Source organism: Corvus brachyrhynchos, unplaced genomic scaffold (genome assembly GCF_000691975.1).
Source record: "Corvus brachyrhynchos isolate BGI_N302 unplaced genomic scaffold, ASM69197v1 scaffold148, whole genome shotgun sequence".
Taxonomy (NCBI): domain Eukaryota; kingdom Metazoa; phylum Chordata; class Aves; order Passeriformes; family Corvidae; genus Corvus; species Corvus brachyrhynchos.
Window position 1 is genome coordinate 2,297,801 of NW_008239785.1, and position 15,852 is coordinate 2,313,652.

At 47.8% G+C, this 15,852-nt stretch overlaps 1 protein-coding gene across 2 annotated transcripts in view; it reads left to right on the plus strand.

Moving 5' to 3' along the window:
• The first annotated feature begins 9 nt into the window (after window positions 1-9).
• PRPSAP1 (phosphoribosyl pyrophosphate synthetase associated protein 1) overlaps window positions 10-15,852 on the plus strand; it is a 28,221-nt gene continuing 12,378 nt past the window's right edge. The window contains exons 1-5 of one of the 2 annotated variants that reach the window (XM_008640568.2): window positions 10-622; window positions 8,471-8,523; window positions 10,199-10,265; window positions 14,711-14,883; window positions 15,291-15,406. In XM_008640568.2, coding sequence (XP_008638790.1) covers window positions 459-622; window positions 8,471-8,523; window positions 10,199-10,265; window positions 14,711-14,883; window positions 15,291-15,406 — 573 coding nt within the window. In that variant the 5' untranslated portion in view covers window positions 10-458. Of the gene's footprint in view, window positions 623-2,591; window positions 2,611-8,470; window positions 8,524-10,198; window positions 10,266-14,710; window positions 14,884-15,290; window positions 15,407-15,852 lie in introns of those variants that run through there. The other variant, XM_017743220.1, reaches the window with a different exon arrangement.

Consider the following 15,852-nt stretch of genomic DNA (forward strand, 5'->3'; position numbering starts at 1 on the left):
TGAGGGGAGCGGGATGGGACCGTCCTCCCCCAAAGATCTCCCTCTTCACGGGGACTCCCTACCCCGCCACGGAGACCCCGGTCCCGCCCTGCTGCATCACAAGGAACCCCCCCAACCTTCCTCCTTCAGCTCACCCGCACCTTCTCCAACCAAGGGAGCCCCTCGCCACCTTGCTACCCCCCTAATTTTGGGGTCATCCCTCCCCTGTTGCATGAGGGGCCACTGCGTGAGCGTGGGGTGGATTTGGGTTCCCCGCTGCCGGTCTACCCCTCTACTCCCCAGGGCAGCTGCTGCTCAATTTTATTTTAATAATCATAATTTCCACCCTCCCTTTCATACTTTGCCGCAGGAATGGACCAGCAAGTCCATAGGTAGCGGAAGGGTCCCCACCCTCCTCTTCCCCCTCCTCCTCCCCACCCCTTAAGGGGCGGTGATCGCGGCGGAGAGGAAAGAAAAGGATGCCACGGAAGCTGTTGTTGCCTTATAAATCTGTTTTTTCTCACTTTCGAGCTCCACGGGGGTTGCATGACTCTTTGGCGATGAACGCGGCCAGAAGTGGCTACCGGGGCTTCTCGGCCAACTCCACCGCAGCCTCCACCGAGCTGGCGAAGAAGATCACGGAGTAAGTTGCTTTCTCTTTCAAGTTTCTTTCTCCTCCATCGCTCCCCGGCGCAGGCAGAAGCCCTCCCGAGCGGCTGGAGAAGCTTCTGGCATCCCCCCGCCTTCCCAAGGCGTCTCCTGCGAACACCTTTGGGGAGATTTTGCACTGGGAATCTTCACCAGCTCTGCCTGACCCAGCGATGAAATGAACCCGCCGCTTTCTTCCTTCTTAGACATCCATTTCACTGCTGGAAAGGCTGGGCTGCAGCAAAGGCTGTTACTTTTGGGGAGGGAGGAGGTGAAACGTGTCTGGGCAAACCTCAGAAAAGCGTTTTTAGCAGGTTTGGGAGATGCTCAAAACTTTCTCCGGCTCCTGACCTTGTTTTCTCAGCAGCTTCGGTGCCTGGGGCACGGGAAGTGTCCATGCGCACCTCGGCACAGCAGCTTGCACTGATCCACCAGAGTGGAGTTTGGAGAGGTGGGAGAGCTGGGCAGCTTGTGCTGTTTGGTTCAGGGTAAAAGTCTGCCCCTTTTTTCTTCAGTCCATCAGTTTAGGCAGAGTTTGACCTTGTCTTGTCCGGGACGGATGCGCTGGGTCCTGCTGAGTGAGGGGTGTGACAGCTGCCTCCAAAATGGGGCTCTTGGTGCAGAGAGCTCTGAGTTTCCCCCAGCACTTGAACTTTGAGGTCGAATGAGTTTGGTTCAAACTGGGGCAGTCCCAACCGAAGGGACTATTCTGAGAAGGACATCTGTGTATTGGGCTGTCATCTTAGTACAGGACTTGGATTTTCTTTCTGCTGTTTCTCAGCTACAGTTCGTAGGCAGCTGCTCCCAAAATCGAGGGGTCTCAGTGCTTGTTTGCCTGCTGCAGCTGACAGCATCCCAGTTATCCTTGCTAGATGGCTGCTGTCCCATTCCCATCTCCAAGGGCATGCTTAAATTGGAAACAGGACTTAAGTACAGGTGTGCTGCCACCTTAAACTGTGAGAACGCTTTGCTATTCGTCCCGCTCGCTTAATAAACACTGTGTTCAATCCTTAGCACAGATTATCTCCATGGAGCTAACTTGGCTGTTTGACTGGGAGGTGTGTAGGATAATAGTGATGGACTTCTTTAAGTGTGAGGCTAGGAGGAAAAGCCTTATGTTTGGGAGTGGAAAGGTTTTCTTTTTTTTTTGCTCATGTATTCTTGCTATATTTGGTCAGGTCTGCATCACTTTCCCATCACTGAACTCTGAAACTAATGTATCTCTCTATGAAAAAGTAAGTTTTGCTGCAACAGATGGGACAGGGTTTTACAGGGCTTGTCGTGTTGCGTCAACACAGCACAACAGAATTCCCCTGGGGACGAGCTCTGAGTTCTCAGGACTGAAGGAGCAAACAGGCAATCCTTATTTCTTGCTCTTTGTCTTAAAAATAACTCCCTTCTTTTTAAAGATGAAATGAGAAGAGACAGGGAGAGGCTTCCCCAGGCCATGGAGCTGGATGGGATGACGTGCTGATGTTATCCTAGGGATGCTCTGGGGGGGGGGGAAAGAAGCAGGATCTGGATCCAAAGTGACCTCCTGGCTCCCTCTTTGATCTGTCACCGAATACATTTCTAATAGGGGCGATGTGGGGTTTTTCCCTTGGCTCTGCCATCGGTGGGATGTTGGATGCTCCGGTGGTGGCACGAGCACAGCCCTATGATACACAGCTTCTGCTTAACTGAGGCTTAAGGACGTTTATCTTTGTTGTGGGTGCAAAATCTGGAACCATTCACGGGACAGATTTGCCCACGGTAGAAAGTCTCCCAAAATTAAAGGGGTTTTCAGCATCTAGTGCAGTGGTTTTGCACTGCCTTCCCTTAGGAGCTCGAGGGCTGTTTCAACTGATCTGTAACACATCCCTTGTTCTTTCAGGTTGCAAAAGATGTGTGGCTGCTGCCTTTCCCCCTGTTTCACATCCCAGCCTGTTCTTTGCTGGGGAGGTCAGTTGCACCTTTAAATAGAGTTGGAGCAATCTTACAAGGGTGAGTCTGTCCTCTAATATTGTGCGTTCTTTTTAAAGTTTTTTTATGACCTTGAGTAAAAGTAGTAAAAGAACTTTAAAACAGCACACAATATTAGGAGTAGGGCTCCTTGAGACACCTGTCCATCTGGGCTCTGTTCTTTACCTGTAGGTATTGAGCTTAAGATCTCTACTTGAGTAGTCCTGACTTCTCCTTTTTAGAATCTCAAGTCCTGAGAGGAGCAGTGTGACACTGACCAGCTTTCAGACAACTGATTTATCTCCTCACTTTGTTTACTGCAAAACTTCCAGAGCTGCTTTCGTTTCAGGCTCTGAGCATCACCTTCTGGCACAGTTCTGATCTTCCCCTTGAGCATTCTCTGGCTATGGAACAGTGACTAATGGCCAGTCTTACTTTCACTTCAGGTTTTCAGAGCTTTAGTTGATGGTAGTGACTGCCAGGGAGAGAAGATGGATAATGAGTACCTTGTGAAACTTGAAATAATGAAGATGTTCCTTAGATTCAGCACCACTGAAATGTAAATAAACCCATATATTTACTTTTCTCTTATAAATTGAGAGGGATGATTATTTTAAATTCTTTCTGTGATGGAAAGAAAACTCCTGCTGTAATTAGGACACTTGGCACCTGATTACAAGCTGCATTTGCAGGGGAGAAAGATCATTTCTGTGACCAGTGCTGGTCCCTAATGGGCCTGTGTGCTGCTGGGGGGAGGGAGGTCTAGGAAGTCTTTTGGATCTTTAGTCCAAGAGATGCATTTAGATCTCCCTCTGATTGCAGTGCCTGGCTCAGAAGGCACAAATATTACATTCTACTCACTGCTTATGTGTTTGGGTTGGAGGGGGTTGGTGATTGAATCTTGCTAATGCCTCCCCAGTGCTCCTGCAGCTCCGCGATGTGGGATGTGATACTGTCTCACTGCCAACTGTGAATGTGAGTATTCCAGAGATTCACTCAGTTTGCAGCATGGAAAATGCTGGTGATCTGAAGATAAAGCATTGCCATGAGCCTAAACAACATGGAATTAGGAAAACATGGGGATTTGTGTTGTGACCTCTGGCTGCAGGGAGCTGGGTTACAGCGCTAAACCCAGGGTGGTGTTTTCTGTGACTGGGTGGAACGTGAGCCCTGCTTTGGGGGGAGACAGTACATTCAGAGGACTTGCAGCAGCCTCCCTCAGCTGAAGGAGGATTTCTGGCAGGAAATGTACTCTTTAGGTCATCTTGCCAGCACATGAGAGGGTGGGCAAAGGGGAGTCAGAGCATCTCTGTGCAGTTTAAATGGAGCACAGAACATGGCTGAGCAGGCTGGGCTCATGTGGAGCTTCCTGTGCTGGCCAGCACAGCTTTAGGGGAATGGGGGATTTAGGGGAATTCCTTCACCAGGAATGGGCTGGTAGGAGTAGAGGAAAATCTGCCTGGTATTTGCCAGTAGTTGGGCTGCATGGCTTTGGTGTGGCTGGAACAAGTGATTCCAGTAGCAGATGAGCAATAGGACTGTTCTTCAAATACCCAGTCATGCTGGGTGGATGGAGAGAGGCAAAGGAGAGCTCACATAGTTTTAAGGATATCTGAACAGATTGTATCCAGGAAGCTGCCATTCCCTTTCCCTTTCCTGGCTGTTCTCGTACTGGGGGATTAGGAAGTGCACTGCAGAGCTGCCATTGTGCTGGCTGGACCATGACTGATCTTCATTTAAAGATTTGCTAAAGTTTGAAAAGCAATTCAGAGTCAGGCTGTGGCTTGATTTGGCCACAGTCGGGCACAGCACAGACCCTCTGTCCTCTGCTCCAGCTCCTTCTGAGTCTATACTGGTTCCTGGAGTCTGTAGATGTGGGGAGAGTTGGGAGTTTGCAGAGCTGAGACCAGGGAAAGTGTTTATAATGAAGAGGATTATTGCCAAAATAAAATATCATCATTAAGAGCTTTGTGTGCAGATTTCTCTTCAAATTGCATGTTTGCACTGTGAGCTGGCCGGAAGCTCCCTACAGAGATAACCTGACAAATGTCTTGGATTCTGGTCACAGAGGGGGAGAAGGAAACACAGCCTGGGCTGAGGGCACTTCTCAGTGACACTGAAACAGGCTCTTGTGGCACAAAATACTGCGAGTACATTTGCCCCTTGAAATTTGATTCAGCTGAACATGGAGTCTCTTTGGCTGTCCTTTGTCTCGAGAGCCTGGTGCAGTGGTTTTTGACTGTCTTTAGTGGAGCATTTTAAAGTACAATCTGATAGAGCCTCACAGCGTTTCCTAAAATATTGCAGTGTGTCACTTCCTCATTAAACTATAGGTTTATAGGACTCCTGAGCTGTTCGCATTTAGATGTGAATTTGAGACAGGTTTTATAAACACTTTTGTATTCAGGGCTTAATATCCTCTTGGCATGTTTTGAGACTGCGGAAAGTTAGATCATCCTTCCTGGAAAGTGTTTACAGAAAGATTCCAGATCAATAGGAATTTTTACTGGCCAATTGCTCTGAGTAGGATTTTTAAAGCCATAAAGAGGGTTTTTTTTCTCTTAGATGCTGTCATGCCCCAGAGGAGTTGCTTTAGTGATGGAGCTGGTGTGAGGATAGCAGCTCATTTTGCTTGGAGATGTGATTTATCTGCAGGACCTGAAATGGTTTTTTTCCCAGAAGCAGCTTTATCTCTGCTGGGCGTGTGGTCTGGGTTCCTGCAGTGGCACTTTCTCTGTCCTAGTGCAGGTCTGCCTGTGTCTGCAGACGAGTGATCAGAGCCGTGGTAGCTCAGGTTCATGGGATTATGCTGTTAGTCCTGGAGAAAACAGTTCTTGCTGTCAATTCAATTCCTCTATCCCCTAAAGCAACAACCAGTTGGGAGCTTCAGGATGGAGAGGATTTAGAGAGAAAAGAGTCAGGATGGAAGAGAACACAAAGGAAGGGTAATAGGAAGGGGAAATTTATCTTTGAACTCTATGGCTGCTGCCAGGCTGTGTGGTTGATAAGGCTGTGCCCTGCCCTTGACTTCCATGCAAATATCCCTTTTGATAAAAGTCCTCTGGAATCTGGTGCTTTACAGCAGGAGTTGCACCAACAGTCCCCTCTTTATTGTCCTTCATTCAGTCAAGGTTTATCAGACTCCTTCCCTGGCTGGTATCTTGTCTAACCAAAGCCTCCAGGAAGGGATTTGGTGCAAGGTGTGCCCCTGGGGGTGCACATACCTCAGCTGCTCTGGGGGAGCTGCCTGTGGATCCTGCTGTGCCTAAGGCTCCTGGGACTCTGGAACGCTGCAGGCGGGGCTGGTCTGGGTCTTTCATGGGCAGTTTTATCTCATATCCACTGCTCTTGTTTACTTGCGGTCAACAGTTGGAGCAGAACTGGGATTTATTGTCTGACCAGAGCCACTCATTCCTCTAAGTTGTCATCTGTGTCCTGTCTCTTCTGCTGCTCCCTGCACCCAGGTTTGACAACTGAGCTGTTTTAGTGCCCTAAGCCAAGCTGTTTTAGTGTCCCTCTTGCCATGGGGGAGCAAACTTGCCTTTCTGATTTCTTGTTTCAGCAGCACAGAAACTGCATTGCTGCTGTACAGCGAGTAGGAGAGCACTGGGCTCTGGTTTCTGCTGGCTACATTTTGGAATCATGAAATTGGAAAAGACCTTTTAGACTGAGCACAGCTGTTAACCCAGCTCTGCCAAAGCCACCACTAAACCACATCCCCAGGTGCCACATCTACATGTCTTTTAAATCCCTCCACAGATGGTGACTCCACCACTTCCATGGGCAGCATGTTCCAAGGCTTGACAACCCTTTCAGGGAAGAAATATTTCCTAATATCCAATCTAAACCTCCCCTAGAACAATGTGAGACCCTTTCCTTTTGAGCACCACAAATCTGGTTTTGTTTGCCACCACTTAGCACTGAAAGTGCCACGTTCCAAGGGGTGTTTTGATGAGATGAGTCTGGCTGGACTGGTTTTGAAGCTTTCTTTCCTGCCATGAGATTCAGGGTTGACTAAGACCACTTGCACAGTCTCTCCACTGGATTTTTTTTTCCCTGTGCTGAGGTAGGATTGTGCTGTCTGCAGTGAAGTCAGGGCGCACGTGCCTCCAAAGGGAGCTTGCAAGACTTGTCGTGCAGTTGTGGAGGAACAAGTGTGAGTCATTAAACATTTCCCACCACACACTGATCTAGGGTGACTGTGTGTGTGTGTGTATGTTTCTGAGCTTGTTTGGACTTGGATGCCATAGCAGTGATTAGGACTTGGTGGTTGCAAATGCCAGGCTATTCTCATCAGGACAGCAGGATCCCACCTGCAAATCTCATCTCTACTGTGGGTCTGTCCCTGAGGTGCCCAGGATTGCCTTTACTTGACCAGCTGCCAGCTCTTTTTGAAGATACTGAAGGTACTGAGGATGCCTTTGCATTGCAGCTGCAAATTTTAACCCAGCTGGGCTGAGAGGAGCCCAGTTAGAGATGTGTGAGGCTTGCCTGGCCTGGGCTGCAGGGTGATGCTGCCGTTGGTACCTGAGCAGGGCTGGTGACAGTCTGGCACGTACAGCTCTTGAGGTGGCACTTTAGTCACTGGCCCAGCCATTGCAAAACTTGCTGCCAGACACACGGTGGGGAGGGTGTGTGTGCCAGAGACGTGCTTTGGAGCCAGCTGAGCAAACAGATCCCATGGCATCCGAGTGTCTGTTACCTCAGCTGTCCCAGGCACACTCTCCAGGCCAGCTTCTAGCTGGGACCTCCAGCTTTGGCTCACAGCTGAGCTGATGGGACAGAAGCGTGCCAGGGTCAGGCTGTGTTGCTCTTTCACTTCTGAAAGCACGGATCTTTGTGACAATTGAAGTGCAAGGCTGAGTTAGTGGGTGAGGAGATGGAGAGAGACCGACTGCTGAAGGCTGTAGACCAGGAAAAAAACCAGCAGCAGATGTGGGCTCTTTTTAATTTAGGGTTAGTCCTGATCTGCAGAATTTTGGCACATATTCAGGTAAATACAGTACAAGTGCAGACAGGAAACTGCTGCCATAATCAGCGTGGTGATCAAAGGTATTCTTCAGGCATAAACTGTTTCCTAATTCATTGTCTGGCCATGGCCGCCAAGCAGATCCTGGGAGAGGAGGGAATTGCCCCGGCTCCATCTCACTTGGCCCAAGCGTCTCACTTCTGCAGGGTCTCACAGCTGAGGCTCTGGGTCAAAGCACAAATGCCTTTAAGTACTTACTAATGGATTACTTGTCAGTGCAGTTAAATGCTGAAGTGTCACCTGAGGGAAAAGTCTGCATTTTGGAGCCTTTTAAAATACTCTTCAAAGTGAGTCTTTGTTTTGCAAGAAAGAAATTGAAAAGGGAAGGAGGGTGACTAATCTTTGTTGTGGTGAGTGTTGTAGATTTGATATTTGAGAAGAGGAACGAGTAATTTGAAAAAATGAAACTGAAGTTAAAATCTCATTAGTCAGTTGAGTTATTTCAGAAAGAAGGTTCAAGGAGGAAAAAAAGAAGGAAAAGACGTGGGAGTCAAAAAAACTGACTCAGGTGCCATTAGTTGAGTCTGAGTAAATCATTCAGCTCTAGTTGCACGTCAGACCTGCCCAAGGGGGCATTGCACAGGCTGGCAAGGTGTCCTTTGCCATCGGGAGTCACAGCCTGTGCTCAGTCGTACAGGCTTTGGGTACAGCAGTGACCTGCTGCAGAGTGCTGTGTCCCAGGTCCCTCTCAGGGACATCGGAGGGAAGGAGACCCCCAGAGAAGAGGAGGTTGTAGTTCTGCAGCCTGGCTGGCTCACTCAGCTCCCTCTTGGGTGGTGCTGTGTTTTGGTGGTGTGCAGCGTGGTCCAGTCCCTGCTCTGCAGCATGAACTGCTGGGTTCCTTTATTTCTAATGTCCTTTTTTTCTCTCCAGGCGTCTCGGTGCTGAGCTGGGGAAATCTGTGGTGTACCAGGAAACCAATGGAGGTAAGAGAAATCTCTTATTATTTGCAACTGTTTTAGAAATGCTGGGTAACTCCATTGGCCAGACCTGTCTTAAGAAGCGCAGTGATTCAGCTGTGATGTTACTGCTGCTCCTGGCAGTGCTAAACCTCCATGGCTGGCCTTGGACAAGGCAATTAAACATGTTCCTTGTTTTCCCTTGTTATCTTGTTTGTTTGCCCATCTGCAAACTCTCCTCTAGAGTCCTGCCTCAGGTTTAAGCTGCTGCCAAATCTTTTATGCTCCTATGCTGAGCAAAACATCTCCAGGTTTAAAAGTAATGCCCTGCTTTTTCAGTGTCTGCATTGTGAACTTCTAAATTATCCCTTTCTTTCAGCCCTTCCCTGCCACACAGAATTTACAGCTGCCCTTGCTTTTAAAAGTGCAAATTCATGGCTGTGCTGGGGAAAACGCCTCTTGGAGGTTGCTTTTGTTTTTAAGGAAGTTAACACTCTGCAAGTGTCCATTTTCAGATGCTGGGCTAAAACATAAGGATATTGACCAGCAGAGTTGTGTGGCCAAGGGTCTTTTACTGTTTCAAGACCTCTATTGCCTTGTTTGCAAGGGAGAGCAGAACCAGAGAGCTGCTACAGGCTGGAGGAAGGGGTGGAGGATTTGTAGTAGTGCTGCTACTCTTGCAGCCTGAATGGGCCTCACAGTGGGAGAGCTGCTGTGGTTATGGTTGGGCTGGCTGGTGCGTTCCTGCCAGGGAGAGCTCGCTGCCCTTTGGGGTTGGTTTTAAATCAGGTTGCTTGCTACGAGGTTTGAATTAATTTTTCATCACTGCACAGCAGATCAGTCTGCTCTCAGCAGAGTCCTGTAGGGTTACTGCCAGGGCAGGGCAATTAGACTTGGAATTCCATAGCTGAGGAGCTGTTGCTCTCCTTTTCCTTATTCCTGCCCTCTAGCTCATGACTGTGTGGGAAATGAGTGGCTAAGGCAGGCACCGTGGGAAACCTGGAGTCATTGCTTTGGCTTTGCAGAGGTGCTTGGCGCTCAACTTCTGTGTTTGAGTCAGGGACTGTCGGAGTGGTGCTCAGCAGAGACCCAGACTTCCAGCCTGTGTCAGTGTGGAAATGTCTTGACCTTAATAGTGAAATTGGGGAGTTCTTGCTCTGAACTCGGAGCTGCTGGTGTTGCCTTGAGCTCTCCAGCCAGCATGGAGCTGATCCCATGTAAGCTGTGAAAGAGCAAAGTGCAAAAAGTGCTGAGTTACCTTCTTGGAAGTACTGAAGGTTGTTCTGCCTTGGGTGGTTAATTGCTCACTAATGAATGTACTGTTGACAGCTCTCAGCACTCCATGGAGGCGTGAAATGGATTTCTCATTGAGAATTAGGTAAATTGTCTTCTAAATTTTACAATTCTAAATTCTAAAATTCTAATTTCTAAATTCTAAAATTCTAAAGAAAAAAATAAACAGCTATTCAGCCTTTTTGCTTTGTAAATACAGCTAACCCACTGGCATGTCATGCCGGCTCTACCCGGACCAGCCTTTGGAAAATCCACTTGGCTCATCTGTGTATGTATGTGCACAAAGGGCAAGGGAGCAAGTCCTCATCTGCCCTGACCAGGGGTCAAGGTTGCTGCTAAAACATGGTGTGTTGTCACTGTCAACCTGGTGTTTGGAAACAAAACTGACTCTGTTTTCCATCCTTTTCAGAAACAAGAGTTGAAATAAAAGAGTCTGTCCGGGGACAGGATATCTTCATCATACAGACAATCCCCAGGTGAGGCACTCGGGGCTCGGTTTTGCACCTGGGATGTGTTTGAGTACCTGGATCAGCAGATGGTTCAGTGGTTTGCTCACTGTTAACCACACAATAACCAGTGGAACTCTTGCAGTGTTGTCATTGCTCTGACTTAGATGTAAGGCCCCAAGTAGTGTTAAGCTGTTAACATTCCCAGGGGATTGATTGCAACACTGAGATGCTTCCCATCAAATAGCTGGAGTGTGTCACTTGAGGCAGGAACAGGAGTGACTGATGGTTTCCACTGAAACATACATCCCTGGTCTCTTTGCGTTGGTGGCCTTTCAGCTGTTTGGTGATTTCTGACTGGCATTTTCATCCCGGGATGGATGATTTCCTCTGCCTCCCAACCACCAAGCAGCAGAGCCAGCAGCAAACAGCAGCTGCTGCTTTTGTTACAGGCTGGATTACTCTTCCTCTTTTGCTGTAGTGATGTGAAACTGAGCTCAGGTGGGAACCCATAGCTTCTCTAATGTACTTTTACAGTTCTTGGTGATGGTGGGCCTTTTTGGGTTTTGTTTTGGGCTGTTCTAGGCTTGGAGTAAGAAAAGTGCTGCAAGTAACCAGGGGGTGAAAAAAACCGTCTGTAACCCCAGGAACTTTGCTCCTTGCTGGCTCAGGAAGAGTAATGGGATAGCACTAGGGTGGTGGGAAGGGAGCCTGCACTTAAATGATAACTGCAAATTGACCTACTGTGAGTAGGGGAGGTGCTGTTTTCAGAGATGAGATACTGATATTAGCAAAACAAGGATGTTCCTGCTCTGGTAGCTTTTTCCAAGTTACCAAATTCTGCTCAGATTTTTTGGAGATCACAAGAAGAAATAAGTAGCAGAGCTCAATTGTAGCTCAAAAGTCGGGGAGCTGAATTTCCTAGACACAGTATTTTGCCTTGCTTGCCAAAGAAGTGGAGCCCACTGAGAATTCAAGTTCATTTCCTCCATGAAATGCTTGGCCTGTTGTAAAGAAATCAGGAGGACTACTAGACCAGCTTACTCGCTTCTGGAATTCCTCTTGCAGGCAGAAATATTTTCTTAGGGCTCATCTCTCTCCAGAGAGATGCCCCAAGTGTTTCCTCCCTCAGGGAGCACCTAAATCTCTGCAAGATGAAAATGCCCTGCTGTAGGATTATGTTTCGGGTGAATGGTGTCATTCTGTTGTCCCTTGTGAGGGAGTTCATCGAAATAACTTGTAACTGAGAGCTGAGTAAACATGAAACAGATCAAGTGTTCAGAGAGAGGTGACTCAGAGCATTAGGGACAGGAACAGTTTTGGGAGGGGAAAACCTCCCCTTGCGTTTAACTTGTTGATTCCCTTGTTTTTCCATTAACTGAATTCAGTGTTTTGGGCCAAGAAATGGGTCTTTTTTAGCCAAAATGTTCAAGGCCCTCCAGATGAGGAGCCAATGTTGTGCAGCCAAGTCATCTTTCATTCCTAAACTGCAGCTGTGCCTTGCTGCATTGCTAGAGAGGACAGGTTCAAGGACATCTCAGTTTTGCAGTGGGTTTCAGGGAGCTTTTCAGGAAAGTCAGAACAACAGCTGTGTGGAATAATCTAAGAATAGGACTCCCACACTCAGTAGTGGTTTGAAAAGAAAATATTAGGACTTGTTAGTATAGAGGGAAACAACCTTGTTATGCTGCAGTGTGAATTCACAGTCTGCATCTTAAATGCACAGAGAGAACAAAAAGACCTGACTATTTGATATAGGCTCTCTGTCCTAAAAGCTGTAGCACAACCAAAAAAAAGGTGACAAGGACAGGTACCATCCAAGACTGGTGTGTGGAGTGGCATTCATGTGAGGGAAAATCAAATAGCTCATGTTTAGGTGGTAGAAAAACAAACGAGTTGGTGGTTTTGTGATACCCTTAAAGGCAAAAGGAGCCTTTCTAGTGCTGAGTGTTGGTGCTGATTGTTGCAAAGTCCATGGACAGTGTCACATAAGGTGTTTGCTCAGCCTTGAGAGCAGGGGTGTGCAGGGATGGCCCAGGCAGGGATAAGGAGCTGCAAGGGAGGCTCTGGGGTGGTAAGCAGGGTGTGGGGGATAGCTGAGCTGTCTCTGAGTGTCCTGGTAATGAGCTGCCAGCCCCTGTGTGAGGTCTTGGCTCAGCCCTCCCAGCAGTAACTGACTGAGCATCACTTCAAGGCCAGAGATGGGGAGGGCAGCAAGGAGACTGGGATGCTGCCTTGGGTACCTGTTTTAGAGATGCTGGGGCTGGGCTTCCCCCACCAATGTCATTTTCCCCAACTGCTACCCTTGGTTGGGGTCAGTGCCCCTTGCAGAAGAGCAGATCAGTGATGGCTCAGCATGAAGCCATCTCAGCCCACCCACCCTGGGCCCTGCTGGAGGGACAGACACATCCACTTCTGCCTAGTACCTGTGCCAGCTGGTCTGCAGGAGCTTCCCAGAGCTCAGCTTGGGATCCTTCTTGAATACTGGGAGAAGTACCTCCTTGAATAACTTCTCCATCAATATGGCTACTGGTGTCCTGCAGCATCACCAGGACTGCTGGTGCCTTTTGAATCCCACTCTTGTTCTCTACCTGCTTTCCATGTGAATATATGTGTGTTTTCAAAGAGTAAGTTGAAAAATAATGATGAAAAGTACTGAATTTCTCAGATGAACTTTAAATAGGCTGCAGTTTGACCACTTTGTTTTTATATGACACTGATAGTAGCATCTTTTTCTTCTCTCACAGCCCCACTGACACAGCTAAATCTCCAAAGGAAAGAAACAGTTCTTTGTTTGCTTGTTGTCTTGTGTGGCAGGGGGCTGTGTTTTATGTAATTCTTGGCTGGGTGCTCCAGAGCCAACAAAGCTTTCTTGTGTGTAAATGGCATTGTGTGTTCGGGGCTGGCTGGGCCAGCAGGACAACAGAGACCCTAGAGCCTCACAAAAGAAGAGGCACAAGTGGAGGTTAATTTCCAAAGGAAGGGAGAGCAGTGGGGAAATGGAAATGGTCAGAGGTTTGTCACGGGTCATGGCTGTGAGCAGTTGGAGAAGCTGTCTCTAGTGGCTGTCTCAGGAGGAAAACAGGGCCTGAGCAATGTCTGGGTAATGTCCAGAAAGCTCTGCAGAGCTTTAGGCTGCTCTGTGCTGTTTACTCCTCTGCTGCTGTGTGGAAAGATGGCCCAGTCAGCCCCTGTCCTGTCACCATGGGCTGAACAGCTGAGCCTCTACAGCACTGCCCTCCTGACTGGATTGGGGACATGGTGCGTCACTGGGGGCTGTCCATGCTGGAAACCCCCAGGCAAGGGGGTCTGTGTTGCAGGAGTGCCTGTCCTGCCATCTGAAGCACAGGTTCTCCAGTTCCCAAAAGTTCTTGAGTCAGTCTGTGACGATGCAGACAGTGTCTCTTGGTGTTGGTCTTAAGGAACTAAAGGGGAACTAAGGGCTTGGCTTTTTCCCCCTTCCCAAAATTAATTAAAGTGCAAATCAGTACACTCCTACTGGGTCACTCCAGTCATTGTGGGGAAGCAAACTGTAAATGGGATGTTTCAGTCTCATGACCAGTGATGGGACTCGAGGAAACAGCATGAAGCTGAGTCAGGGGAGATTTAGGCTGGCTATCAGGAAAAGGTTTTTCACCCAGAGGGTGGTTGAGCACTGGAACAGGCTCCCCAAGGAAGTGGTCACAGCACCAAACCTGTCTGAGCTCAATAAGCATTTGGGCAACACTCTCAGGGACAGATGGGATTGTTGGGGTGTCCTGTGCAGGACCAGGAGTTGTACTTGATGATCCTGATGGGTCCCTTCGAACTCAGCCTATTCTGTGATTCCTCTGCCTACGCTGCTTTTTTGTTTTGTTGTTTTTTCTTTCAAGAAACAGTCCTTTAGCATTTCCTGTGCTGTTTTTCCTTCCCTCTCTAGATAAGCTAAAGAGTGTGGAGATGCTGACCTCCACCAAAGTGCCATGTCTGGAGTTTGCACTCCTCCAAATGCAGTATTTCTTAAGGCAGAAGAAATAACCTGCCTTACACTGTTAAAGAGGAAAATACCCTAAGAAATCCAGTGTGGATGAGGTTGTGTTGGCTGCATGTATGCTGCTTCTTTAAAAGACTATTTTATTTTAAATTACACCGTATCAAGTGACATTTGTTCCAAAGTAAATTCTATACAAAGTTTTTTTTTTTTGTCTGATGATGGAGGGAAATCATCATACACCTTCTGTTAGGATATAAAATCAAATTCCAGTCCACAGCTCTTGAGTGCTGGCATCGTGTCCTGTGTGTGTAAGAGTTGACTGTAATTTGTTGTGGCGTGATGGAAGGAGCTGCGTGGCTGCTATCTGGGTCTGGCATACATTAGCCTGAGATGTAGCATCATTTCCTTGGAATTTTGGTGAGGGTGGTCTAGGTATAAATGGAAAAGGAATTGCAATGGAAAAACACCTGCTAATATTTGGAATTGTGTTCATATCTCCTAGAGATGTGAATACTGCTGTCATGGAGCTGCTGATCATGGCCTATGCACTGAAGACTTCCTGTGCCAGGAACATCATTGGGGTCATCCCCTACTTCCCCTACAGCAAACAGAGCAAAATGAGGAAGAGGGGCTCCATAGTCTGCAAGCTGCTGGCTTCAATGCTCGCCAAGGCAGGTGAGTGTCCCAGGGAGCAGCAGCACGGCAGGCTTGGTTCTGCTGGGCATCCCAAAGGTCATCTGTCCTTCCATTCTCCTGTTTGATGTGGGGATGTGCAGCTGAGATCTTGAGCCACATTGAGGGAATTAATTTTCTTCAGCTTTCTTGTGGTGCTTTGTAACTTGCACCTGGGGAAGTGGCCTAGAAATGTTATAGTGAAATACAGGGTCAGGCCAGTGCTGTGGCACCACGTGCCTGTTTCTCATGATGTCTGTGGAACTTTGCGTTAATCTGTTTATGATTATTTTATGACATGGCATAATAGCCTGAATAATAGCTAAAACAGTCTGGAAAAAGGAGGTATTGAAGGAACTCCAGCCATGTGGGAATATTTTCAATAAATTGTTGTCTTTTTTCCCCTTTAGGTTTAACACACATTATCACTATGGACCTTCATCAAAAGGAAATCCAAGGCTTCTTCAGCTTTCCAGTAGACAACCTGAGAGCATCCCCTTTCTTGCTTCAGTATATACAGGAAGAAGTGAGGTTACTCTAGTTCTATATATATCAACTTGTCTGAACTCATTTTAATGTGAGGGCAGCATTGGGCCTCTGCTTAAATAGAGGTGGTGGTGTCAGTCTAGGTCGATCCTTCTGTTAATGCATTCTTTCTCAGGGGATACCTATTTCCATGTTTCATGGAAAGATGTTACACTTCTGTGATTGGATAGAAACTGAACTGCAGCACAAGCAGGAGAGGAGCTTGCTCTCTGTGGAGTTAGTGCCACTTGAGAGATGCTACTTGTACTCCTGCCTCTGATCACCTCTGAAATCCTGTTAAACTGCCTCCCCTCTCCCTTTGTGCTGTGCTGGATTTCTGACTGCTCTGAATTATTGATAGGCTTTGTCTTGGGCTGAGTGTAGGAATGCTGAGCGCAGCAGGGCTGGGAGCAGGGCAGGGAGGTTTTATTCTCCATGTGCAAAAGA